The sequence below is a fragment of the Sturnus vulgaris genome, chromosome 1 (assembly GCF_052056855.1).
Source record: "Sturnus vulgaris isolate bStuVul1 chromosome 1, bStuVul1.hap1, whole genome shotgun sequence".
NCBI classification, from domain to species: domain Eukaryota; kingdom Metazoa; phylum Chordata; class Aves; order Passeriformes; family Sturnidae; genus Sturnus; species Sturnus vulgaris.
Genome location: NC_142243.1, coordinates 13227511 through 13254151, shown reverse-complemented (window position 1 = coordinate 13254151; position 26641 = coordinate 13227511). Strand labels below are relative to the sequence as shown.

Sequence of the window (26641 nt, the reverse complement as noted above, 5' to 3'; positions counted from 1 at the left end):
GGCTAAATGTGGCTTTTTCGGTATTAGTAGCCCTTCACAGAGTTCCATAAACTTGTCTGGTCTCCTCTTGAGCCACAAGAACTTTCTGCAGTCACAACATCCTTTAGGCAAAGTGTCTAACCACTCAATTACCCATCCTATGAAAATCCACTTTACTATTTATTGCTTTTAGCCTGGCTCCTGCTAGCTTCATTTGGTGTCCCATAGTTTTTGTTCAAAGGAACTTCATCCCTGCTCATAATTTCCACATTATTCACAGCTGTGACCTTCATGAAGTTCTCCTCCGCTCCCACCTCTTCCCTAATTCCTGTCAACAGATCTGTCCTTCCCACTCCAGAGCCATGGGCAGGTACAACATGGTGTCTCTCCAGCACAGCAAGGCTTGGTCAGGCAGGTTCTGTACCTGCCACAGCAGGTGTTTCTTTTTCATTATCAACCAGCCCTTTAAAGGATAAGAGTTTATGAGCAGTGCCTTGTCCTAATTGTATTATTCCATTAGCTCAAAGAACAGAGCTTTATCTCACAGTAATCGAGGCAGCAGCAGCAGCCTGAGCTTCGTGAAGGATTAGTGCCTTGAGCCCTGGTAGGAGCAGGCTACGTCTGTCAGCTCACGTCCTCTTCTACACGTCCAACCCCACAACCAAAGCCCATCACAACAAGCCCCCTGTCCTTACAGCATCCCGAGAATTGATTTCCCACAGCTCCTCCTGGGTCTTGTTCCAACCCTAAACATTTTCAAGTGCTCAGAGAAATTGCAATGTCTTTTCCAAATTTTGGGTCCAGCCTTGTTTTTGACCTCACAGCATTCCTCATGACCAAGCTTCTGGCACTACTGCATTCATCTACATAAATGTAGGTGTCTATGTGTAACCTATTCATCCAGCACTCCTCTCACAGGTAGAGATCCACTCAGCAGCATCTCTGGAGCCTTTATTCTCTGAAAGGAGCCAGAACAGTTCAGAGGAAACCCTGAAGTACCTACTTTTTCCTATTGACTATACAAGAACAGAAGATGAGTAACTCAGGTGCAAACCTTTACACTCTAGACTTCTGAAGTTAGACATCTCTTGACATCAAAAAAGGATTATACATGCTGCTAAAATAATGGATTTTTTTTTCCTAGATAAAAGGATATATTAATTCAACAAATACAAATTTTAACAATTCCTACAGTTTCAAAGTGTGAGTTTCAAAGTTTGTTATTAAATGCAAAACTGTTTATGATTATAAACTGTCTACTCAATAAAACAAAACCTAAATAATTAAAGAAGAGGCCTTTGCTTTCAATATAGATTTAGAAAATAATTGAGTTCTCTAAAATAACTGCAACTATTCTGCAGCTCACTTAGAAAGACATAAACAAGGGTAATTTTATTTAAGACAATGAATTTAATTTATTTTTGATCTCGCATGTAATATCTGCAAAGGACAAAGAATAAAGCTTCTCAGAGCTCTGTAGATGCTCTCCTAGAGCACCTCAGTCAAAATTCAGTAGGAATAGGTCTATTTCACTGAACTCTGCCAAATGCCTCTCTTGAGTTACATTCTTACTGTTTGTTACATTCAAGGTCTAAGTATCCAAAATGTTGGAATGCTGTTAATGCACAGTTAGAAACCACTGTAAGGAAGGTTTTCCTCACTTCAGCTTGAAATTTTCTTTCAGTTCACCCAATCATCCCTTATTGTAGCTTTTTTATGCCCCCAGATTGTCTGTATGTTGTTTATGGTCCCCGCCCCACCCTCCTCCTTGTTCATATATATCCTTCAAATATTTTTAAATCAAAGTAATTCCCTCAAAACCCTGAGGTGCTCAAGGAGACTCTCTGCAGTTCTACAGCTCTTCCACCAAGTAGGTCGGGACTCAGGAACCAGCCTCTCATGTTCTTGTAGCTGGAGCCATGAGGAACTCTTCCTGGCAAGGCTGTACCAGAGGAGAATCCAACCCACAGCTAAGCCAAGGAGAGAGCTTTGGCTCACATTAATGATGTGTTACCAGTGGTTCCAAAATCAGGATGGGCTCAGGTACCACCATGGACTCTTCATCCACAGTAAGAACTAAGCCCAGGGGGTTTTGCATGCTGGCAGTAGATCCAAGAGGCCAAGCCTGACTCATGGCCACTTTCTCCAGCTGGGCAACCACCATGGCTTCCTTCTGTTCCTGGAAACATCCAGAGGAGTAAAGACACTCAGGGATTGCCACCATGCTCCAAGCCACCAGCAGCTATGTAGCAGAGCAAGGCCATTCATTATTGCAGTACCTGAGGATGTTTCTTATCAAATCTTCATGATTTGCCTAACAAGTTTCGGATTAAAGCCTGGAAGCCAAATTCTCTCCTCTACCTATCCATTTCCTTTTGGGGAAGAGAATGAATATGAACCCAGCCTGGCAAATCTAATGGTATTCATTCTGCTATTCAGCTTCGTTCTCTCTATTTTCCCTTTAGCTCCTCTCACCTAGGATTTCATATTCTCATGCAATTTTATGCATATTTATTTCATTATATTATATTTCATCTTTTGAGTATAATCACTGGCCTCAGCCCCATAAACTAGATGCAATTTACACAAAATTAAAGTAATTCCTCACCTGTAAGGTTCCATACAGCACAGCAGAGAGTAACATTAATGGGAACAGCCCATGTAAACTATGCAGTCCCATCCCACCCTGTGTTCTCAGAAAGCTTCATACAACTTCAACAATCCAGTCTCCCACTGTGGAACCTACTGTTATTAATGTTACCATTTTAGTTGAAAAGGGATGCAGGTGCCTTTGAACAGCTGCTAAAGAAAGAAGACAGAAAATAAGGTTGTATTCCTAAAGACTTTAAAATCTATTTCTAAAAGTCTGTAGTAATGCTAGCTAGACTCTGGTGAAGATGCACATACTGATGTCTCTTGGTAGTGCTAAAGGCGTGTGTGCACAGAAGGCCAGTGCAAGCAAGCAAGATGCCCAAGAGAGAATGCTAATCCTGTGGAATCCACAGCACAGACATGGGTGCAATTGTAGCTGACAAAGGGTATTTGCATGGAAAGGCCGAGAAATTCATCTCATGAGGGTTTGGAAGAAATGAGCATGAGGTTTCCTAATAACCTGAAGGCAAAAAAGACTGGACAGTGCAACTGGAGAGGGGTAGTGACAAGAGCTGGAAGGTAGCAGGGATTGGCTGTGGAAGGAGAAAGGGGCCAAAAGACTCATGGTCAGCTTGTCCACAGAGACCTACAAGCAGTCCTGGGGTATTTGCTTTGTTACAGCTTCCATCTGTTATCAAACAAAGCATCCAACTAGAACAGGCTGTTTTCTTGCCAGTTCCCTGTGGCACCCCAGTCTAAGACTTTGCTAGTTTCATGTGCGTGTGTGTTTTTGTTTAAATAATCATATAAGAGGATTTCAGATATTTTTCCCCTGGTGCTTTCACTCCATTTAGCATTGTGAAAATCTCCTCTGCTTTGTAGTTTAGCTCTGCCTAGGGTTTGTGTTTTGCATGCTCTGATTGAATGAGGGCACTAATCCAACAATGGGGTTGCCCATTAAAATTTGTTCAACCTTTGCTTGAAGTTATAAAAGAAAAAAAAATCTCTGCTTCTCATAGAGATGGAGATTGACTTTACTAGGTCAAGGTTTATTCAAAATTAAAATATTGAACCATATTATCAAGCTAAACCCAATAATGACAAAAACTGTGATGCTGAAATTTCACACACAGAGGTACCTTACCGTTTTTGATTTCCAGACGTTCTGGATAGGTGATGTCTCACCTCCGTGCATGCCCAGAACTGCCTCAGTCTCAGCAGGGCTGAACAGCTCAGCACTGCAGCCTGAGCAGGCTCCAGAACCTCATGTCCCCTAAGGGGCTCTATCTGAAGGGTGTTTTCAGAACACACAACAAGATTAGGCACCCCATGAAGTGTACTGATGGCAGATACTTCCTTTTAAAATAGAGCCAAAGGAAGCCAGCAACCTTCTCACCTATCCCTTCTATTTAATAGCCTGGGGATGAGAGTGCACACCCAGGAAGAAGACCCAGGCTCAGTTCCCTACACGGAGCCCGAGGTAATCCAAAGCAGACTCTTAGGGGCACCTTGCTAAAAGTTCATCTGGGAGTGAGGCCTCTCCAATCCTGCTACTGAAGCTGCTCAACACAAGGGAATTCAGGACCCCACCAGGGAAGATTGAAAGCACACTCTCCCTGGCTACCTGGGGCAAATTTTGGCTTCTGCTCCCAGATGAGTCCTCACTTTTCTTCAGATCCACAGCACCACCGACCAAGGTCATGAATCTGTGAAGACAAGTATTCTGTAATATAAAAGGTTAAAATCTCTAAATCTTCTTACTATCAGGTTGCCCTTTATATTCCAACCAGATTACTACATCCAGGCATCTAAAAATCCCTTTTAAATATTTGTTTCTGCCACAAAAAATAGGAAAAAACCACAAACCCATAAAGGCTTTGGGGAAAAAAAAAGCAAACAGCTTTCAGACAGAAATCTCAGAACAGTAAGGAGGCATTAAATGGTATAGGACCAGCCTTCAAATAACAGGATTTATTATATCCATTTTCTACTGTCACACCTCCCCCTCTCTCCAGTTAGCTACAGCCTGTTTCAAATGGTAAGACAAGTATAGATTTCTGGCTCCACTCCCAATCTGTTTCTCTGCTTCAGGGCTTCTCCCATTCTCTCCTGCTCACTTGGAATTCACATAACAGCATTGCTAAGCCATTTCAAAATGTTGGTGGTATCTGCACCTGTAACTCATAGCTTTCACTACTTCCAGCTTCTTCCTTAAGCCAAGTTTAGATCCCCATTTAACTCACATGCAACATCCTCAGATGAGGAGCCCTTTATTTTCATTAAGGCTTCAAAAACTCACACTATCAGATAATCCACACAAAACTCAAAGGAAGAGGTTTGGAATTGATGAAGCAGCTAACAGGAACACAGAGAATGAGGATATTAAGAGAGGAGTAAATTACAGTGAATCAGACATGAAGTTTCTCATCAGTTACTACTTGTGCTTTTAAACTGCCCAGATGGTCAATTGTAGGTTAGGGATTTTTCCTGCCTGAGACAAAATTATGCACCACCCATCAAAACACGTAACACATTCTTGCACTGTTACCTCTGCATCTGCCTCTTCCTCCTTCCTCCCTTAAACCTCAAAACTGTATCTTTCCCCACCGTCCTAGGGCCCTTCTACACTAACAGTGATTTGTCTGTGAACAGCTTCACACCTGTGTTGTTTCTTAGCCCTTCTCTCTTACTCTGGTCTTGGCAAGAGGATGATCAACACCTTTCAAAAGCTGCAGTGCTCCCCCAGCCTCCTCTTCCTACAACAACAGTTACCTTTATCCAAGCCTCGAGTAGAAAAGCAAAGTACATTTTTCTGCAAGATGTGTTATTCATGCACGGAGAAGGCACTTGGTTGTGATGCAAAGCACCTTCCCCTTTTTCCTCTTCCACCCAAATTTGCTAAAAGTTTGCAGCTATCTCAGCAGAAATGCTTCACAGAATTAGGGTCCTAATATTCATTAGGGATAATGAAATCACTGAATATCCTGAACTGGAAGGGCGCCACAAGGATCATCCACAAGGCCTTGCACAGGACAGTCACAAGAATGCCAACCTCACTACCCAAATTCTTAAGAGCATGGCAGCAGCAGGACTTTGTCTTCCCAGCTTCCAAAGGTGTTTCACTCTGTTTGTGTTCTGAGCCCTCCAAGCTCTCCTTGCTGGGTCCTGGACAGCTCACATTGCTGCAGCAAGTGCTAAATTCTGAGCCCATCATGGAGAGCATTTCCTCTCCTAGAGCACAGGTAGGAAGAGCTGGCTGCTGCTGTGGGAAGATGCCGCTGGGACCCGCAGGAGTGAGCGAGGCTCGCTCTGCCCAGCTCAGCTGCCGCAGCTACCTCTGCTGGCAGGAGGCTCTCAGGCACCTCGAACGCCTCTATCTGACCAGGGAGAAGCAACACCATTCCATTTCTGCATATTTGTCTTCCCAATATTCGACCTTTTCAGCAGAAAAACTAGTCACTAGGATTGGAAAGTCTTTCAATCAGCACAGATTCTGCTGTAACACCTTGAGGAAAGCACCCAGGTTTCCCACAACCACAATTAATTCTGCTGCTCAGAGCTAGCAGGGGAATCATATTGCAGTAGTGGCTCCAGGGAAGATGAGAACTGCTACAAGCAGGTTTGATAGCTTTCTGTCACCTTCTCCAAATTTTTCCACTCCACCAATGAACCTGTTGAGTAAAGAACAATCTCATTGTGCAAAATCAGAACAGTGGAAGGATATTTCCCCTCCATGCTGAAACAAAACCTAAAAATATTGATTTTAGAGCAGTTGACACCGAAGGTAACTGCTCTAAAATTTCTGAAAGCATTTGTAGCCTCCAGCAGAGTCTGAATACAGAGATGTTCTGTCACATTTGCTTCCTCCATTACCGCAGGTAATAGCCTGAAAAGGAGTTTGCATTTATATTGTCCATACTTTAACTTAAGCATACTTAATGTAGCTAAGTGGAACTTTTCACAAGCATTTTATACACTCAAAAATGAACAATATATCCCCCAAAGGATTGCTAAGGACATCAAAAAAGTTATTTCAAAATACTACTCTCTAGCACATGAAGCACTAAATGCTGCTTTTCAGTGCTCTGTAGGAGTGGTATCAAAACTTTAGTCTGTATGGACAGAGTTTATTGGGATTTTTAGTTTCATAATTAAAAAAACAGACACAACCATAGCAAACTTCTGTAGAAAACGTGGTTCAACTATCCAAGAGCTCATGTAAGTACGACAGTAATAAAATCACATTCTAAGGCAGGCTAAGCCAAACCACTTGCTACAGAAGCAGACAGAGAAGTAGAAACTTGTGACATACCTTTATAGGCACAGATTAAAAAAAAAAAAAAAAAGTGTTAAGGTGCTATATGCAAGTGTCATATACAAAATGTACCAGGTAGCACTAGAGCCTAGATGGTAGGATATGAAAGGAGCTGATCACAATGAGGTGGATGCAGCAAGAACAGCCCCTGCAAAGAGAAACAACTTTCCTGTGTCTGGAGCTCAGCCAGCCAACCACTGCTGCAGATGTGCAACAGCACAATGGCCATTTTAGACAGTGTGGAAGGGAATTCTGAAGGAGACAAAGCCCAGAGTGCACATCGACAGGAAATGAGGATTAAATATTCCACAAAAAACCCCTTTCAAAAAAAACTTCTTGAAGATCTGCTTTTCAAAAGCCTGTATTTTATTTTACAAAAGGAAAAAATGAAAAAAAAAGTCAAAAGCAAAGGCAAACCTGAGCATAAACCAGCTTTTAACCTGTCGTATTTTCATCTTTGTCATTGTAAATGACCCACATAACCTACAGTTTCCTGAGCTACCTCAGCTATTAAGTTAAGAAGTTTATCCCATGCTTCCTGGTGTTTTTATGCACAGAGTTTCTGATCTTTGTCCCTATATTAAAATTAAGTCCATGCAGATCACAGCCTCCTTTGCCACCTGCCAATCCCCAGGGCCGTGTCCCGGCCAGCCCTGTCCTTCCCCTGCTGCCAAAAGGGTGACGGCGCTGCCGCTCTCCATGGGCTCTGTTGGCAAAGCAAGGCTTGTCCCGACACGCGGCCCTTACGCGCACGGGAGCTGCACCAGGAAGGGAAGGAGCAGATATTCCAGCTCTGCCTGTCAAGTCTGCATTTCAAAGGTTGCGCCTGGGTGTGGGAAAGAATAAAGAGGGTCTGCCAGTCCACATGCAAAACTCCACACTCTGCTGCCCCAACTGCCAGGCTGTCGCTCAGGGCCGGAGCACGTCCCCATCTGGCCCACCCCACTGAGTTAATACCAGTCGTGCTCAGTGGCACAAGCTTCATTTCTTTCCCGTCTTATCTGCCAAACTACACACGTCCTTGAAAATACACTTTAAAAAAAAACTGAATGCCCAGTGCTCTGAAAGAGAGAGACCATCGAAAACAGGCAAGGCTACTGCCTTGAGGAAAGAGGGTTGAGGAGCAGCTAGTGCAGTTTCTCAATTACATCACTCAAAAATAATAGAATGGTTTTGGTTGGAGAAGTCCTTAAAGATCACCTAGTTCCAATCCCATTGCCATGGGCAGGGACACTTTCCATGATACCAGGCTGCTCAGAGCCCCATCCAGTCTGGCCTTTAACTCTTCCAGGATGGACGACAGGTATGTGGGGTCTTCTCCCTAGACAGAGGTATCTTAATGCTAGAGCCGATTTTCATGCAGGTGGACAGTTTCCTTGCCCCAAAATCAGACTACTGTTGTTTCCAAGAGGAGTGTTACATTTTCCCAAATCTCTTTCACCAGCTGCAACGAGCACACCTCTGATTCACAGCCATGACTCAGATTTTAAGCAGGGAATGTTTTGTGGGTGTACATCTATTCTCTTCAATTTGTGGCTACAGTAAGGCTTAGATACACCATTACCAGTACACTAAAACATGTGCCAGCAGACACCCACTTGGGGGAAGGGAGAATTTAACTTGGAATCACTGAGACAAGGCTACAGATGAGGTTCACATGACTCCTTTTCATGACTTCAGATGGCAGTCAGGCAGAACATACGGGCAAACCCATAAATGTAGTTTTGAGAGCCCAATTTTCAAATCTTTTTGAGCCGCCAGATGGTGAGATGACCTCTAAACTTAAATGCTCAAATATTCATTACTGCCATCTAGATTACTAGCTATCACTTAAGTCTATTATGAACATCAACCAGCGCAGAGGATGCAGATTGCATACAGGATTCTGGGCACTGCCGCTTTCATTCAGCACTGAGAAGCAGATGGCTCTTCAGTTACCAACCCACTGATGGGAACCCACACCCCTAGCCCCAGCTCCCACAGGAATATATTAATGACTAAATTACAGGTCCCTTGTGTAAATTATTGTTTTCTGTTCCCTCAAATATTGCAATGAAAAATACACAAAAAGCCATGGAAAGCAGGTAAGAGCTCACCCTTGATTTCCCTTCAAGCCAGTTTACATTTGTACACATCCAAGAGAGGTGACAGGCCTTGCTTGCCTAAAGGATTAAGACTGGGCACTCTTCTGGTCAAGGAAAGAATGAGAACAGACTCAAAAAGGCCAAGTCTCACGTTTCTTGAATGCCCACTGGCATCACTTCTTGTGCCTCTCTTAAAAAGAGAACAAACCCTGAAGAGAGCATGTGATGTGCTGGATTCTGAGCACTACATCAACTTCCAAAGTGTAAGAATCAGCAGATCGTTCATACCCTACCACTGACAGCTTCCTCTTGATCAGCTCCAGGCAGCACTTCACTCAATGTATCTCACCACTCTGAAGGAGCCAAATGTCTGGCATTTTTAAAAACAATTCTCATAAAACATCTTGAACTGGTTTCAAATATACAGATGAGTACACAGCATCGTGAGTTTCAGACTTTTGTTTTATTCTCTCATACTCTGGTTTTGATGATCACAATTCTATCAAGCTGGTGGAAAGAAGAAATGAAAATGGATCCATAAGTAGAGTTTTTAAGAAAACAGACCAAGTACATCTTATGCAACTCAACTGAAACTGTTCAATATAATGTGAAATACTACCAGAAAAGTACTGCACTCTTTATCATATAGACCTAGTAGGTTATAGATTATAAAACCAACACTAAAAGACAGGCAATAGCAATCTGCCAAGTTTCAAGACAGCCCTCAAATCACTCCTTTTTACTAACTGTTGACAGCAACAGTGCTACTGTTCTCAGCTGCTGGAAAAAGCCTGTTGGACACACATCAGAACCACCAGCTTCCATGAAAAGGTGATAATTACAGTGTTTGCTGTTCAGTGATTATGTTAAGAACAAGGTCTCTTTCAGATGAGAAGATGCCAAACAATCTCCTTATGTATCCATTGCTCCTGTAAACACCAATATATTGAATGTTTGGTTGGATAAGAGTCAGACTTAAAGAACTGATGCCTTGGCTATACAGACATTGGCAAGTGTTTTATCCTACATTGATTTCTGTAGTCCTAAAATACATGATTTTCTGTTCACGGTATACAACTGCATCTAAGATTTGAAGAGCAAATTTTACGGAACACCAGTGTGTGATTTTATCTCAGTGGAAGAGTGGAAGGAAGGACACACAAATAGCCATCCTCTGTAAAATATCAAATATTTCCAGCTAGTACAGAAGCTCTAGAAAAGGGTTCACATACACCAAGTTTGCCACTGGTTCAAGTGTACTTTGTACTTGATACTGTAACAGGCTAGTAATGCACCTACCCAGCACTGTCCTCAGCTGAGGAGGAAGAACTTTATGGTATTGTTAATGTCACCTGCTTGTTACTCCAGCCAAAACAACCAAACAAGTGAGTATTTCAGTTCTGCTTAAATCACCACTCAGCTTTCAGTCAAAGGGATCCTAAAAATGTGCAGACGTGAATGGTGGAAGTAATTCCCTAAATTACTAGAACTGTTTTACAAGTGACCAACAACACCTTTAGGCTTGCTCTGTACTATTTCTGAGGCTTAGTCCTTCACCTCCCAGATGCATATGCAAGGCTGGGCTTACTGGGGAGACTAAGGGAGCTTTCATGCCTTGTGCTGTACTCCTGGGACAGCTGCTGGAGTAGCACCACCACAACTGCCAGGTGCCAAACAGCCAGCCTCTCATCTACCTCTCTACTTCTGCTGCCTGTTATGTTCTTCCCTTATTGATGGAATTACAAATTCCACAGAATGGAGACAATAACAAATGCAGATCCAAGCATCCATATGTATATGTTTGGTTACTTTTATAATCATATTTATTCACCCTCCCCTTTAAAACCACACACGTGTTTACCAAAGTCTTGCACTGTTTTAAAATTATTAAACTCAAATACTTTTTTGACCCTTCCTCTTCTTTTCCCTGACAAAACTGAAAAATGCTGTTTTCTTATCAGCTTCAAAAGGCAGTACAATTTACCATAAACAAGTAAAGACAAATTCAGATTTGTAATAAGAGAAAATAATCAGTGCAAGAACAATTGTTTCTGGAGAATATGTTTTCATACATTGTGATATCTTAGATTAATTAACTCTAAATACTTATTATTTGAAAAGCATGGACAGTCCTAAAATATCTGGGGTAGAAAGAATTTATGCTCAATATCAATAGCATGTTGCAGTACTTGTTTTTAAATTTAACTTTTTAAGGATAAGAAATGTCTTTCAAAGCATAACTGAAAGATATCAGTTTATAAAATTTATTTCTCCACTGACCAATTTCTGTACTCTGCTTATTTGGAAAGGTGATGTACTCATTGAAAGTAATGATACTCACTGCTTTGCAAACAGCTTATGTTGTGGTGATAAAATATCTTTCACAGCTCTGGCTGCCTTGTGTGTATGAATAGAAACACCTTTACAGTTAGTGTAAGAATGATCAGTAGTACTCAGTACCAGAGGTAAAATGCATTTTGATATTAGGCATGTATGAGATGTATGAAACCATTATGTTTCCACTCAGCTCTATGGCTTCCTATACAATAGGGTGTCATACATGTCCATAGGCATATGACAAACAAACAAAAAAAAGCAGCACAGTTATACCAGTTTCTTCCAGTAAAAAATTAAATCTGTATGGTATTTTTGGCTATCTTCTCTTTTTTACAATTTGCCCCTCCTGTTAGTACCCATTAGCACTTTATACTTTGAACCTACACTTGCCAAAGGTATTGGTTGCCAGGCTGAAGCTCTACACTGTAAACTGCATCCCTGTGTGCCAGCAATGATTTCAGCGACATAACCCAGCTACAGGGGTCTGAATTTTGCACTGCTCTTTTCCCGAGGGGGAAAGTGTGATTTATAAGGTAAAATTCAAAATGTTTCCCAGCTACAACAACATTTCCTAAGAGGCACCAAAAAGACTGAGTTTGTGTGTAATTATGAAAGACATCATCTGGGGATGCCAACTGCACTGAAATAGATGAATGTTTTTAACTCACTAAACATGTCTCAACTCAGCAGCATGCTTACCTAAAACCCAAAATGATGGTTTAGGTATGCAAAAATTGAGATAAGGTAATGTTAAAACCTTGCACGTTTGGGCTAGAGCAGTGAAGTTCTTGTGTTGCCTATGAAATGATTCTGAAAATAAACTGGCCAAGCCTTCTTCAAACTTGGCCTTAAAATTTTGCTACTGGAATCTATATTTAAATAAAGCTTTTATTAACGCTTTTATGAACAAGCTTAAAATCTGTTGACTCAAATACAAGTTACAAGATAAAACACATTTGTTTCCAGAAACTTTGGTGTCAGTGTTAGTTCATTTTCTCGAGAAAGGATCTGCTAATTCAGCATTCAGGAAATATTTTTCCTTTTTAAAAATTTTGTTATGTAATAGAATATTGCCCCTATTTTTTTTCCTAAGATGTAATGAATTAATTCTTTTTTATCAAGTACAGAAATGCTCCACACTGAAACAGAAGTCACTCCAGTCAAAATCTCTGCTGATATGTTTCCTGTTTACTACACCTGGTGAGTTTAAGCACCTGTGCTGTCTCGCCACATAGAGACAACTCTAAATTAACATTTGAGACAATGTTCTACAGCACCATATTACAATTAGTTAAAAAACCTCACTTCTTGAAGACATAAATCCACGTAAAAAATCTTGATCTTAGCATAGTGGGATAAAACACCATAAATATGGAAGGAATCTTTACTGCCCTTTATTATTTATTGCCCTTTATTCATCCTTAGCAAAATCCACATCAGAAGAACATAGCACCACTTCTTGATGCATTTCCTAGTTAACCATAGAAAGTTTCCTATACCCTCGAGATAGTATATATGGTAATGCAATACCACTTAAGAAATAAGAGAGAGCAACAACCTGAGAGTTGAGAGAGAAGCCTTTCATACAGAGAAGAACTAGAAAAAAGAAAAAAAGAGTAAAAAGCTCCCTCCAAAGTTTTATTTCTTTAAAATTAGTTCTTGATGTGTGGATTTTTAGTAGGTGATACTACACAATCTAAAAAAATACTGCAAATAGTATATACCTTCATATGTATTTTTATATGCACGCAAATAAATCTGGCAAAAATAGAACATTTAAACTTAATATTTATCTTGTCAATCATAATTGCCCACACAGCCATGAGGAAACTCTTTTCTGCAGCAGGCATTCAGTGTGTTCAAACTCTCAATACTCTTATATTCCATTCACTTCCAGTGGTAGAGTCAGTACCCTTTAAAATTATAGTTTGCTTGTTTGAGAGTGAACAACCCTGATGAACAAACATAGGACATGAAATAGCCTGTGGATTTCTTGTCTCACCCTAACAGCTGGAAATCTAATTGGGGCAGAAGAAAACAAAACACGATAAAAACAACCATAGGAGTCAGGAGGGAAAACAAGAAACAGGCAGTATGAATTTATGTGGAAACAAACACAGATACCCATCCATGTAGTGTTTCTACCCAATACATTAAAGAAAAAACATTTTTCAGTTAGCAGTCTGCTATAGGCTTTCCCACTAAGAAGGTGGTTTCACAAGCCACTGAACTCTATCTTTGATGCTCATGATTACTATTCCTAAGTGTTTGTGAGCTACACCACTTAAATCCCCTCAAATGTCAGTTTATTTTCTCTTGTAACGTATTCCTACAGTGTAGGATTAACAGACACAGGGGAGGCCTTCAGGCACTGAGAATGTAAATTAGCCTAATCTCAAGAAAACAAGATGTGCACTTAACCATAAATATTTTTTATAATCACATCAAACATGACATACCTGGTATTCAGTTTTGTATAAATTAGTTGTTATGTCAGACCTACTTCTGAGGTTATCCAAAATCCAAACACGTAACATTATTTCTACTCTTCAGGCCTGAATAATATTTACAGACATTAATGCTATATCCAGCTCTACAATCATTCGAGACACATTATATAACTTTATTTTTTTATTTGACAAGCAGCAGTATCATGTTCGTCATTTTTGTACATTTTAATGTAGATACAATTATTAGGTTATCTGTCATATTACAATATTTAGGTTTTTTGTGTGATTTTTTTTTACTTTGTCTTAAGATACATTAAAAAACATCAACTGCAAACGTGAAAGGGGAGGGGGGGGGAAAAAAAAAGCATGGTACCCAACCAATTCTCCACATTTCAGCAATACTTCACTCATTCTTTTAGTAAAGTTTTAAGAAATGTCATAATGACATGAGCTTGAAATATCTATAGGCATTTTCATTGACGCTCATGACATGGCACTGGTGATGTTGTAAACAGCAGAAAAACAGGGGCTGCCAAGTGACCAATTATGGAGGCACAGGCCTGCCTCTTCCCACAGGAACACACCAAACAGTGACAGCAATGATCTCCTTACAATCATACCTGCAGGATAGCAACATCATGCTACATAACTGTATTCGTCTGCAGAGGCCTGGCTTCGCTCTATGTACTGTTTGTCTATCAGGACTTCAATACACTTCTTAATCATGCTGATACTTGGGTTAAACCTAGCTCTTGATTGGCTAATCACCTGCAAAAGAAAGACATATTTTTTGTGTTGTTTTTATTTTTTGCATTTATAAATGTCATCTAAATATTTGCCAAAGATTTTAACGCAAATTCAGCATATTTTTCTTTTAAAGACAGGATTATATAACCCTGGAATAGTTAATTTATAACAACCAAGAAAGTATCTCGCTGTATTAGTGTCAGGATGGTGAAACTGACTGGTCAGCTCACTGGTTACTTTGGCCACATTTTCCTCAGATCTCTTAATTCTTCTTGCTTGCTTCATTTGTCACAGTACAAATGAAGACAGATATCCACGTTAAAAATTAATCTAATATTAACATTTTTCTTGACTACTATCACAGTGGAGTTCCCCTACCACTAACCTCCTTCCCTATACAATTGGAGACAATCAGGATGAACTTCTCTGTCTTCAGTCATCGAAGACAGACCTACAATTTCCTGAGTTCCATCTGGCTATGCTGGAACTTTTTAATACATACAAGAAGTTATTTTAAAAACAAATCTATATTTGCATTGTGGAAGAAATTGCTATTCCAGGCAAAACTTTAGATGTCTTTTAGTAGTTCTTAGTTCTGCCCATTCTCTTGTAGAGAAGGGGAAGAAATTGTGTGTAATAATAGAACATGCAAATCTATAAGCAGGAAAACTTTTCAAACAAAAGATCTTACTACTCAAGTGTCACAATATATTTTGCCTTTAGTTTCTTATTTCTTCTGTAAAGAAAATTATTTTTATATCAGCTGAATTTTCAGTTTTCTTTACAACTCCTCATGGCTGGCTTTGTCCCAGCTCTAGAGTTTGCTGGGGCCCTCTGTGAGCCAACAAAATTCACCAGGTGGAACTCACCCAGCAAAGCAAACAAAAAGCTCAAAAGAGTGAGTTTTGTTGGGCTAACAGCCAAGGGTCTGGTAAGTTCCACAGCAGTGCAAGTCAGGAGAAACTGGGTGCTAACAAGCTGATAGATCTGCTCGGATTTCACCTAACTTAGCCCTCCACTGAAGCTGATTATCATCACCACACTTCATATATTTACTTAAGACAGAGAGAACAAAGGAGAGAATTTTGTATTGGTATGGGTTTTCTTGTTGTTGTTACTTTTTTTTAATCAAAGATAGTACAGGTAAGAAGGATAGACAGAAATACCTGATGGCCAGAATAAAAATTTTCTGGGAATGATTGCTCTGACTCCCCTCCATTACTCTTCCAGACTGACTCATTTTATAGGAAAAGCTACCTTATCCTGCAGGCAACTGCAACATCGAGCTAGAGTTGAAATTATCAGGGCATATCTAACACAATTAACAATTCCACAAACACCACATCCTGACACATACAGATCTACCAAGGGCCTGGAGTATTTTCTTCAACACCTTACCCTAAATGAAGTGTGTGGTGCTCTAGTCTAAGTGTTAGAATCAGAGCTTACTACATTAAGGTTAGGAGTCTCTGAAATATCTCTCTAACAGTGTAATCCTGCCCTTATAGCTAAAAAAAAAATATATTAACGAGGTGAGAAAGTATTAACTCTTCATAGGAAACAGACTCCTTTCAGAAAGATTCGTTCTTACTCATGAGGTCCAACAGCACATTTATATTTTTATATATAATGTATCAATTAAAACAGCATAACAAAAATAACAATGGGACCAGAATTAGTAACAATATCACAGCCATATTCTCTCAACTATACTTAATTTTTAACCGAGTAACCATGAAAATATCCACCTTTCTCGCAAAGCTCAAGAAAAAGGTCCTAATGTTACTATTCTGCAAGAGCCCTGCAAGAGCAAAACACAGCAGGGGCATTTAAGTGGCCCTTCAGTTACACAAAGGAATAAACAACCAGAAAGGACTTGTTTCCAAGAGGAAGATTTGTGATCTATTCATCCTTATAAACTGGTGTCAAGCAAAGCACATTTCAAGAAATTTTTCTAATAATTTGACAGTGGGCAAAAAAAGTATTTTCAAAGAAGAGAGGGCTTGCTTGCCTATAATTTCCTAGCTTTAAATGCAAATTCTTACATGATTTCATCATAATTGCGTGGATGATTTAAATAATGGAAACCAAATAAACAAAGATTTTGAGAAAAATCAGGACCTATGCTGCCTCATCTTTTAGATACTCAAAATCAGACTTCTCAAATTAAGCTTGCTTTCAGACTATTTGTGTATAAACATTTCTTCAATATCCAAAGCCTTTAAGAGGTCTTGCACTGCATCTTCTGGGCTTACAAACTTCCTGCTGCTGCTAGGTGTATTTTAAGTAATAAAAATTAAGTAGTGGATGTGGTAAACTGTTTCCTCCACCACCACAAATTACTCAATGTCTCTACATCTCTATGCTCAAAATGGTTGAATAAAGCAGGAATTTTTATTCCCTCTCCCACCAGCCTTCTCTGAGGCCATCCAGCAAGGCTCAGAGATTCAAGAACAAATTAAACTGAAGAAAGAGCTTTGGAAGTTTGAGAAAAGTAAAACTGGGAACTGGTTGGAAGAAGCAAATGTTAGGCTGGAATGAGAAATACAATTAGGCAGGCAACCAACAGATGGGAAAGTGGGAGAAAAACTAAAGAAATAGCACTTCTTTCCAAGCCAGCCTGTGACAGTTCACAGGTCATTAATCTGGAATCTAAAATATCTAGAGAACTGTACCACCTTGTGGAAAAGGGAGATTAAAAAGTGCATTTCTCCATACTCAGACAACTTCTAAAATTTAAAACGTGATTTATAATAAAATAATTACTAGAGCACAAAATTGGCTAAGTGCTCCTGTGGAAACTCCACACTAGAATATCCCTATTCATGTTTTCAACCGAACTCATAGCTCTGGCAATGATTTTTATAGGATACAACATTCTTGGCATAGAACCAGCTAACAGGAAAGAGCAAGAACTTAATGCTTTGGTGCTAAGACACATTCGTGAGATTGAGAGATCCCAACTAGTACTCCAGTTCAAAATAAACCCCGGGGAAGTTCTCACTTTCACTGGAGTACTGGTTTCCACATGATTGAGTTTTGTAGCTGGATGTTTTACCCTATTATCCTGAAGATTTTCATCAAATCAAGCTCAAGGACTTTCTCTTACCTCCTGAATAAGAGCATTATGTCGCAGCACTTTGCGTGCTTTCATGATACGGACAATAGCAGCTTGAAGGTACATTTTCCTGTCTTCATCTACAGCACTTCGGGTCTGCTCCATCTCCTGTGATACCATGAAAAGAGCAACAGCAATGCTCAAAATACAGGAAGACAAATAAAGATAAAAGTATAAAAGTATCTTGAATCTATAATTTTTACTTTACTAAAAGTGATGAACTAATTAAAAAAATGCAGGTGTAGTTCAATTCCAGGAAAAGTATGTCCATAAATCAAGGATATCAGGTTTCATGAAAGTCAATAGGAAGGTAGGAGAGAGGCATCTAAACCAACCAACATTTTTGCTAGGGAGAAAAGCAAGCAGAATTGACTATAATGTATTGAGTTTGGCAGCACATACCTATCCTGTACAAAATCCTGTGTCTCAGGAGATATACTGAGAACACGGATTAACAACACAGGAGTTGATTTTAGTTGCCAAAGCATACAAAATCGTAGGAAAACAGTTGATTGGTTCTGCTGTTCTTGCAGTAAGTTGCTGTTATAAACACCAGCAACAAAAAAGTCTCACGATATAGACTAAACATCAATACCATTTGCAATTACCATTTTGTTTATCTATTTCTTCTACTTTCTTGTTCCCTATTTCATCTTCTCTTGCCCATATTTTAAGTAAAAAAAAATTGTGTTGCTTAAGCTTTAAACTCACAAAATTTCTTCTGTAAATCTTAGGCAATCCGATAGCTGCTTACTACACCAAACTAACACAGTAAATTCCATTTCAGAAAAATAAACTTTCTAAGCTATTCAGGCTAGAAACACCAAAGAATACTTGCCTGTGGCGTGTCTTTCTGCATTGATGTGGTAATTTTAAACTTTGTTCGTTTACTGCTGAAGTTCATATTTAATGAAAATGTAGACTCTGTCTCTATATCTTCCTGTAATAGAGAATAATTTTTAAAAATTAGAAATGGTACCAGAAAATAGTAACAATTTAGTTTGAAAAGTCACAGTTAGGGTTTCACATACAGAGAAAAAATTTCAGATTTGTGGCTGGAAATTCTAAAACGCCACTTGAACTGGGTAATTTTTAAAGCTAGTTTAACTGACCTAGAAATCAAGTCTATTTCAGAAAACACTATGAAGAACTCTGACATACAGGAATTTTGTTAACAAGCAATTCTCCTCTAATACTTTGATAGCTTATCTTAGTTGCAAATACTCTCCATTTGAAGTCATTTTCTCCCTGCAAAAAAGTAGGATTTGCAGTTATTTATGACAGGACCTCAAAGGGGAGCTGCTGCTTTTATAATTTTTAAGTTGTCTTCCAGAATTTAAGGAAAAGTATCTAAGCATTTTGTATGTTATAGCAGAAATAGCTGACAAACTGCAAATTCTACAGTGTACATTATCTGCAGATTAATCTCAATTATTTTCCACATATATATGTTTGTGTATATATATATTTTTTTTTTTTTTCCCCCTCACAGTAAAATCACCTTTACATTCAACACAGCATGACTGGACACATCTCTGCAGTTTCCAGGCAAGACTCTGTACAAGTATTACCAATTTCCACCAGAATAAAGTTACTGGGATTCTGAGACCTTGGAATCTTGCCAAACTGTCTAAAGCACAAGCATTTTAGTAAACACAGAAAATATTTATCTAAATATGCACTCAAACCAATATTAATTCTCATTTTATATCTTGTGACAAATAGTCTTGGTTACAATATATATTGAAACCAGGATACCAAGCATAGTATAGAAAATAGAACACAAAAGGGGAAAGACCAAGAGTTTAAAAAATAATAAGCAAACAAAAAATAGGCTAACATTACATTTTAGCATTATTCTGCTGACATAGTTGAATATAAACCAAAATAAATTGTGTGTTGAGCATGAATCAATGAAGATTTTACCCAAAGTTTCTCCTACTCTTTCCCTCACACCTGTTCAAAAAATGAACAAACAAGCAAAAGCAAACTACAACATTTATTACCCTGTACTTTTCTGTTTGGCTCAGATACAGGTAAAGAGAAGTTTGTGTATTGAATTCCACTGCTTAAGCCACCAAAGCTCACTTGTTTATTTAATAAGTAAGCTGATAGACTGTCTACAGATCTACTATCACATTGCTGGATGGAGTGCAAAGAAAACAGAAATAGTAAAGACACTTGAATACAACAGTCTGGAAGGTAAAGAACTGGAAAATGCAGTGGTAAACATTAAAAAGTAAAAGGGGTCAGAAAGCTGTATTATTCCTTCTTCCAAGGCATAAGCTTTAAGAAACTGGGTGAACCTTATGAAACAGACATAAATAAATGTACATCCTTTAAATAACAGGCAATGTTCTAAGATTATTAGAGGTCTCTCTGTTTCCTGTAATAGCTCCCACTGCTTTATTTGACCCATGTGGTTTAACAGACCTCTCCCCAGCAATTGTTCCAGCCTGAGCTCATTTCTAGATATTGGAAGCATGTCCTATGCTTCAGCCAAACATAAGATCTTCCTTGTGATCTCACTTTCCATTTTCTAAAATTTTCCTGGTTAAAAACAAAAGCAGCTAGCAGCTTTGGATTTCTTCTTGTAAGCGAACTGAACAGCTTATGTCAGTTTCTTCTGTCTGGTACTGTCTGCACAGTGGGCTTTCTGGGTGAGCTGGAAGCACATGCTAATGTCTGTATGGGATGCACAGGCACTTCTGCAGTGTTCCTTACTTAACAGAGTAAAGTCTGTGCCCTTTGCTTTATGGGGAAAAAAAAGTTTCACATAGGCTATACAGAAGGATGAGACAGAGTCAGAAAAAGAAGTATTAACCACTGCCTTAATCACAAACAAAGCTCAGATATTACTGGGCAGCAAGGAAGAATTTGGTTGCTGTTGCTTTCAGTGTCTAAATCCCACAAATATTTTTTTAGGATCACTGTAAGACTCTGGTTTACTACTCAGGCTCCTTCCTGTGATTCAGTACAACTCTGAAAGCAAGGCAACAGAAACAATGAAGAGTCCCTGCACGATCACCTTTTCATACTGCCACAGCCATAGAAAACCTGTATGACAGGTACTTTACTTTCTCCTGCCTCTTTCCTTATGAGTAGGGATTTACAATTTTTCACAAGGGTAAAAAATAAAGCTTAGAAAAATAAAAGTAAATAATGGATATTAAAAATAGTCCTCAACAAATATGAGGATGACAAGACTGAAAACATGAAACTTTTTATATCATTATGGCATACCTTGTCTGAGTCATGGTTGATCATTTTGACATCAAGCAAAGATTTGATGGTTTTTGTCAGTTCCTTCTCATTCATTTGTGTACTGTCCTGAAGCTCCTTGTAGCTGACAGTCTCACTATTGTTGAAGGCAAGCAACACTGCCATTTGGTATGTTGTGACCATGGCTACATAAGGTTTGCACAAATAATTCATTTTTACTTCACCTGTAATGATACAAGTAGTATTTTATAAACTGATGAAAGGTGCTGAAAAGTCATCTGAAGCCTAATTACTAGAGCTCCTCCTACATTTCCAGACATTCAACACAAGTCTGTATTTAACACTTGAAATGAGACAATGACAACTGATGCTGTGAATTTACTATAATATAATATGGCCTACAACACTCCCCTCACCCTGATTAACTATAAATACTAGAAAAATAGTGCAATATAATAAATAAAAATTATAATTATATAATTATAATATACAATAATTATAATATATAATATTTTTAAAAATCCAAGTAGCCTTAATATATTGCAATGCATAAACTTCAATTAATAGTTTACACAGAATCCTGATTAACAGGAAAGTTGTTTAAAGGAAAGATTTCAAAACACACTAAAATACGTGTCCATCAAAAACTTTTCATATTCTTATATTTTTAAAATTCCCATGGAAAACAAAAAGCACTGAAGAAATCTACCTGAAAGCAGATTTATTCTCCTATTACCAGAACTAGATTTTCATTACATTACATTGTTGTAGACTAGTATGGTTTTCACCTCCGTGTGGTATGTTGCAGTGCTCAGTTGTTAAAGCCTGATACTGAAAGCACTTAAAATAAAACATGATTGACTGGCACTTAGTAAAATAAATTATAATTTAATATCTTCTAAGGTATTTTTATCATCTATTCCTATATAGTAAATATAAGTATTTATGTAGATACTCACATACCTGAGTAAAAGAGTATAATATGCATTGTTAAAATTATTTAGTATTTATGTAAGGAACATCTACACTACAGAAACAATTCCAGGGCAATTGTTATTAACTTAGCAGTTCTGCAGTGCTTTTTTGCAGTTAAGAACATGCAACTCTAGTTTTACTAGGATTTAATGAATCACAGGTATGCAAGTTTACAAAACACAGATTTTGGAAATTCTAAGTAATAAATATTAAATTAATTTATAACACAAAATATGTCTGTTGATGTAAAATGCAAAATAATGTTCCAATGCTTCAGTCTTTTGCCATTTGAAAAGAACTTTCAGCAAATAACTGTTAGATCATAAGCTTAGCAAAGCACTTATTTTTACCTGTACAAAGATAATGTAACCAAGTAAGCTTCCTTCCACTAAAATGCTGACTGTAAAATAATTCAAACTGCAAAACAAAATGAACATCATTAGTCACACATATAACTACTCACAACAGTTTATCATCACCCTACCTCCCTAATGAGGAAATACGGGTTTTATGTCCATCACACTGGATGCAAACACTGCAGATGAATTCAGGACAGCATTTTCCTTCAGAAGATGAGTGATGACTCAATCCTAATTTGAGGTCTACCTCTGGCAAGGAGAAAAACTTAAGCAGATTCAAAGAATCTTTCCCTAAAATGGGATCAAACTCCCTAAACCCCACAATGCCAACACTGTGTACACACACCAATTTGGCTTATTCTGGTTTGGTATGGCAACTCTGATTAACATTGAAAGAAAACATAAAAACAAGGACTTTTTAGGAATTCCTCTTTAGGAATTAGGTTTTTCTCCACCCACAAGCTTGCACAGTATAAAAACCAGTATTTGTACACCACTCAGATAAATATACACTTACACTTACAGGAAGCTCCAGCAGTCTCAGAAAAAGCTGCTGAAGAGGTTGCCCAGTTACTGAAGTACTCACATACTTTGGAGTGCAATTGCAAAACTGTTTTTCATTCTAAATCCTTGCCAGAATCCTAAAAGAACTCTCTTCAGGGGTCAAATGATCAAATTAAATAAACATTAAATAAAGACATTGTCAGACAATTTTCAGACTCCCCTCTCAAGGTCATGTTCTGTTTCTTTAGGGGATTCTAGTTTAAAGCACTGATCTCTAGCTAAGTCACACATGAGTAACTTTGCTCCTTTAAAATGGCAAAATGGTGAAATTAGGTAAGCAAACCAGACTCTGAGCTGCTTCTGATACACAGTTCTGTACTAATTTTCCATGAGGCACAACTGACAATAGTCCTATTTTAAACCCACAAAGACAGCAAAATCTCAGTCACCTGGTGATCCTGTAGTGTAGGTTGGAAACCATTATATTGCTAAATCCAAGTGCCACATAAGTGGAAATTAAAGCTGAGTAAGTAGTCCTAATACTCAGTAGTAGTACAAGAAAAAGACACTTCACTACAGAAGAAATTTGCCATTATAACCTACATCAAATAACAATTTAAGGTATAAAACCAGCTTAAATCTCTTATGTCCAATAATTCAAAATTTGTGTTGCCTAAATTGTACTTCACCATTAAATACACCTTAGCAAAGATCAATACAAATACTTTGTATTTTAACGAACTTTGTACAGATAACATTTAGAATACAATAATATAATCAAAAGCAACAAAATACCTCTGCAGAATAGAAAATAGCAGAAATAATCACATAAGAAGAAAATATTTGGCTAAAGCAAAACCTTTACTGCTTTGAGAAATCCTAAAATGAGCTTTAGAGAAGTTTGAACAAAGCTTGACTTTGAACAGCTTCTATGAAACAGGGAACAAGAAACCTGTATTTGCATCTTAATCACTATTAAGATGGTTCAGATTTAATATTAGAAATAGAATCTTGTTTTATCTAAATATTAGAAGTTGGTTTTGAAGCTAAGAACCAAGCCAGTTCATTTGATTGCATTTATTAGCATCTCTCTCAGCAATCACGAAGTGGTTATGAATCACAAAGAGATATGTGAAAAAGCTACACAAATACACAGATAATTTCAGTAAGGTATTTGGGTGACCCTTCCACATTGCATATGGACTGGAAACATGATAGCCATAATTTACAATCATAATGCAATAGCTCAAGTTTTTCTCTCTCAGAGTGATGATTTTTTCATTCGGAGTTATTTTATATTTTCCACATGTTTACACCTACTAACCTACCATCTGTACACTTTTTTCCAGTTCCTGAGGAATTGCAAATGTAGAAGAAGGAGCCTGAGTTAGAGGCCATGCACCAGCCTAAAAGAATTAGGAAAAATAAAAGCATTAACATTTTCATACAACATATAGATAAAAAAAACCATAAAACACTCTTAAGTGGACGTATAGCATACATTATGTCATAAGACAATCAATTCACTCAGGAAGTTTTGCTGATTATTTTTTACTGCATTTTCTGCACACCCCACTGAGAATTGAGACTGAAATTTTATATCACTATTGTTTAGGGACCTAGTGGGTTGATTTTATAAAGACACTAGGAAATTAAGCAATTCCAAAATGATCACAAGCCATCAGTTTTCATATAAAGAAGTATTCATAATTAGAAAAATTGTGTATTTGTTATCAGAACATAAAAAATAAGTACAAATAACTCAGCAGCAATAAACATACATTAGTACCTGTAGAACATATATCTGAAAACTAATTCCCAAATCAATGATTGTGTCCTGGTTTTTGATAAAGTTGTTGAATTTATTGTTGAGATCAGCACTAACACTCATGTCTGTATACATTCGATGGAGCTTGCTGGTAAATTCATAACCACAGGCTTGCTGTGAAAAAATATTGCAACAGGTTTCAAAATGAAAACAGTATTCATCATATAAATTACATTCCCTCACTAATGCAACATGAAAATCTACTCAGCAGAAGAGTTTTATATTTACAGAAAACACTAGTTACAATAAAAAACAAACACTGTAAAATAAAATTATCACATTTACTTTAGTTTCACCTTACATACATTAATCTATATGAAAAATATTGTTTTATATAATCAAAAGATAGACATGTTTATGAAAGTCCTTGGTGCTTTTTAAATGTTAACATGAATGACTTGAATACAGCTAATAAAATTATCCAAAATCTAATAAAAATCTCAAATGCCTAGGTGATACTCAGCCTTTTATCTTTCATAGACTACCAAAAACTAGCTTTTGCTTTCAGCTATTGGAAACAAATTTACTGATTGCTAAGTTACCTCTGGCACCCTCTGCTGCTGCCTCTCAATACTACATTTTCCTACATTTTTTTATTCTGTTAGAAGAATATTTACCTTACCTTCAGTTTATTTATCATCGCTTCTTCAGAATCCATAGACATAGACAAACCATGAATTAATCTTTTTGCCAACATTCTGGCATAGAACTGCATTAAAAAAAACAGAGATGAGGATTTTAAGAAGCATAACCACATTCTTCAAGTATGCTTTAAATGTGACATTTTAACCATTATTGGATAGGAAAAGTTACCTTTTGGAATACATCTTTGTCATCAATGTATTTGAAAACAGTGATGAAACTTGTAAGTTTGTCTTCTACTTCATTCTCTGTCATTCCTTTTGCTGATTTCTTTAACAAGTTGTCACAGTATTTGGCCAGCTCAAATTAAAAAAAGAAAAATCAAACCCAAACCTACTTGTCAAGCTTGAGAACAATTGTATGCCAAGGTATTTCCAAATTTCTACAACAGTTCAAACACGAAATAAGTCACAGTCTATAGTCTCACATTCTATACAAGGGCTGTATTCATAGGCAAATGATACACTCTACATTCACAGAAAATACAGTTTATATAAAAAATGAGAACCATAGCAATTTTGCACGCTCACAAAATGTGTGTGCAGCTTAAGCTGTTACTGCTGAAATACACACCTGAGTGTGACCCAGTGTGAGAGCTGGATATGGATGTGAAGGACCCAACGGCAATTCATTTGATGGTTATATACAAGAATTATTACTTTCTGTGTGCAGCACTTACCAATTCAGGTGCTTTGCAGATCGACTTGGGCTCCCGATAGTTAACTACTGACGTCAAAGCCTACATAAAAACATGGAGAAAAGAGAAAAATTGTCAATGACTTAAGCTTTTTTCTTTTATGAAATTTGAAGAAATCAAGAAAATCCTCAGGGCAAAGACCATCTGAGGTCCTATAAAACTGAACTACACAAAAGAAGGTAAAAAAAGGAACAACTAGTAAGAAGGTTTAAATTATTGCTCTATGAGAATTTGGTTGTTAAACGTTTTTAAGTTGAGAATTAAGTAAAAGTGGAAAGAGTAGAGGAAGAAAAATAATTACAGAAAACCAAAGAACAAATTAAGTCCTGATTAGAAACTTCACAAAAATATGACGATTTTGGTATACAGCAATATTATGATCCAAAAGAACGGATGGAAAGAAACTTAGGAATAAGTGCAGATAAAGTTGATTTGAGTAGCAGCACATCAACATCATGTGTGTTAAGCTGAAAAACTTGTATGACGTGTTCACAAGAGTAAGAAACCTAAGTGCTTTTGGTCGTTGGATTTTTTCATACACCGAAGAGGAGAAAAATGTATTGCTGAAAGTGGAAATTTGAAGCAGTAGAGTACAAACAATATGGTGGCTGAAGAAAACCTGAATAAGATGAAAAAGGAAAGAGATAATGGCAGTTTAGAAATGAAAAAAATAATGGAGTTTCTAAACTACATGTCACATTTAAATTAGAGTTGTAAACTAACAATGAAACAAAAATACTGCATGACCATAGTTCCCAGGAATTATAGCTCCTCTGTAGAAGGAAAATATTG

At 37.8% G+C, this 26641-nt stretch overlaps 1 protein-coding gene across 3 annotated transcripts in view; it reads right to left on the bottom strand.

Moving 5' to 3' along the window:
- Positions 1-13909: 13909 nt before the first annotated feature.
- Positions 13910-26641, bottom strand: part of CUL2 (cullin 2) — a 41251-nt gene continuing 28519 nt past the window's right edge. For all 3 annotated transcript variants that reach the window (XM_014892195.2, XM_014892194.2, XM_014892193.2), the window contains exons 12-21: positions 25832-25891; positions 25324-25452; positions 25133-25219; positions 24472-24624; positions 24011-24088; positions 22170-22236; positions 20866-21068; positions 18461-18562; positions 17614-17730; positions 13910-14525 (exon numbers count right to left, since the gene is read on the bottom strand). In XM_014892195.2, the coding sequence (XP_014747681.1) occupies positions 14394-14525; positions 17614-17730; positions 18461-18562; positions 20866-21068; positions 22170-22236; positions 24011-24088; positions 24472-24624; positions 25133-25219; positions 25324-25452; positions 25832-25891 (1128 nt within the window). In that variant the 3' untranslated portion in view covers positions 13910-14393. The remainder of the gene's footprint in view (positions 14526-17613; positions 17731-18460; positions 18563-20865; positions 21069-22169; positions 22237-24010; positions 24089-24471; positions 24625-25132; positions 25220-25323; positions 25453-25831; positions 25892-26641) is intronic.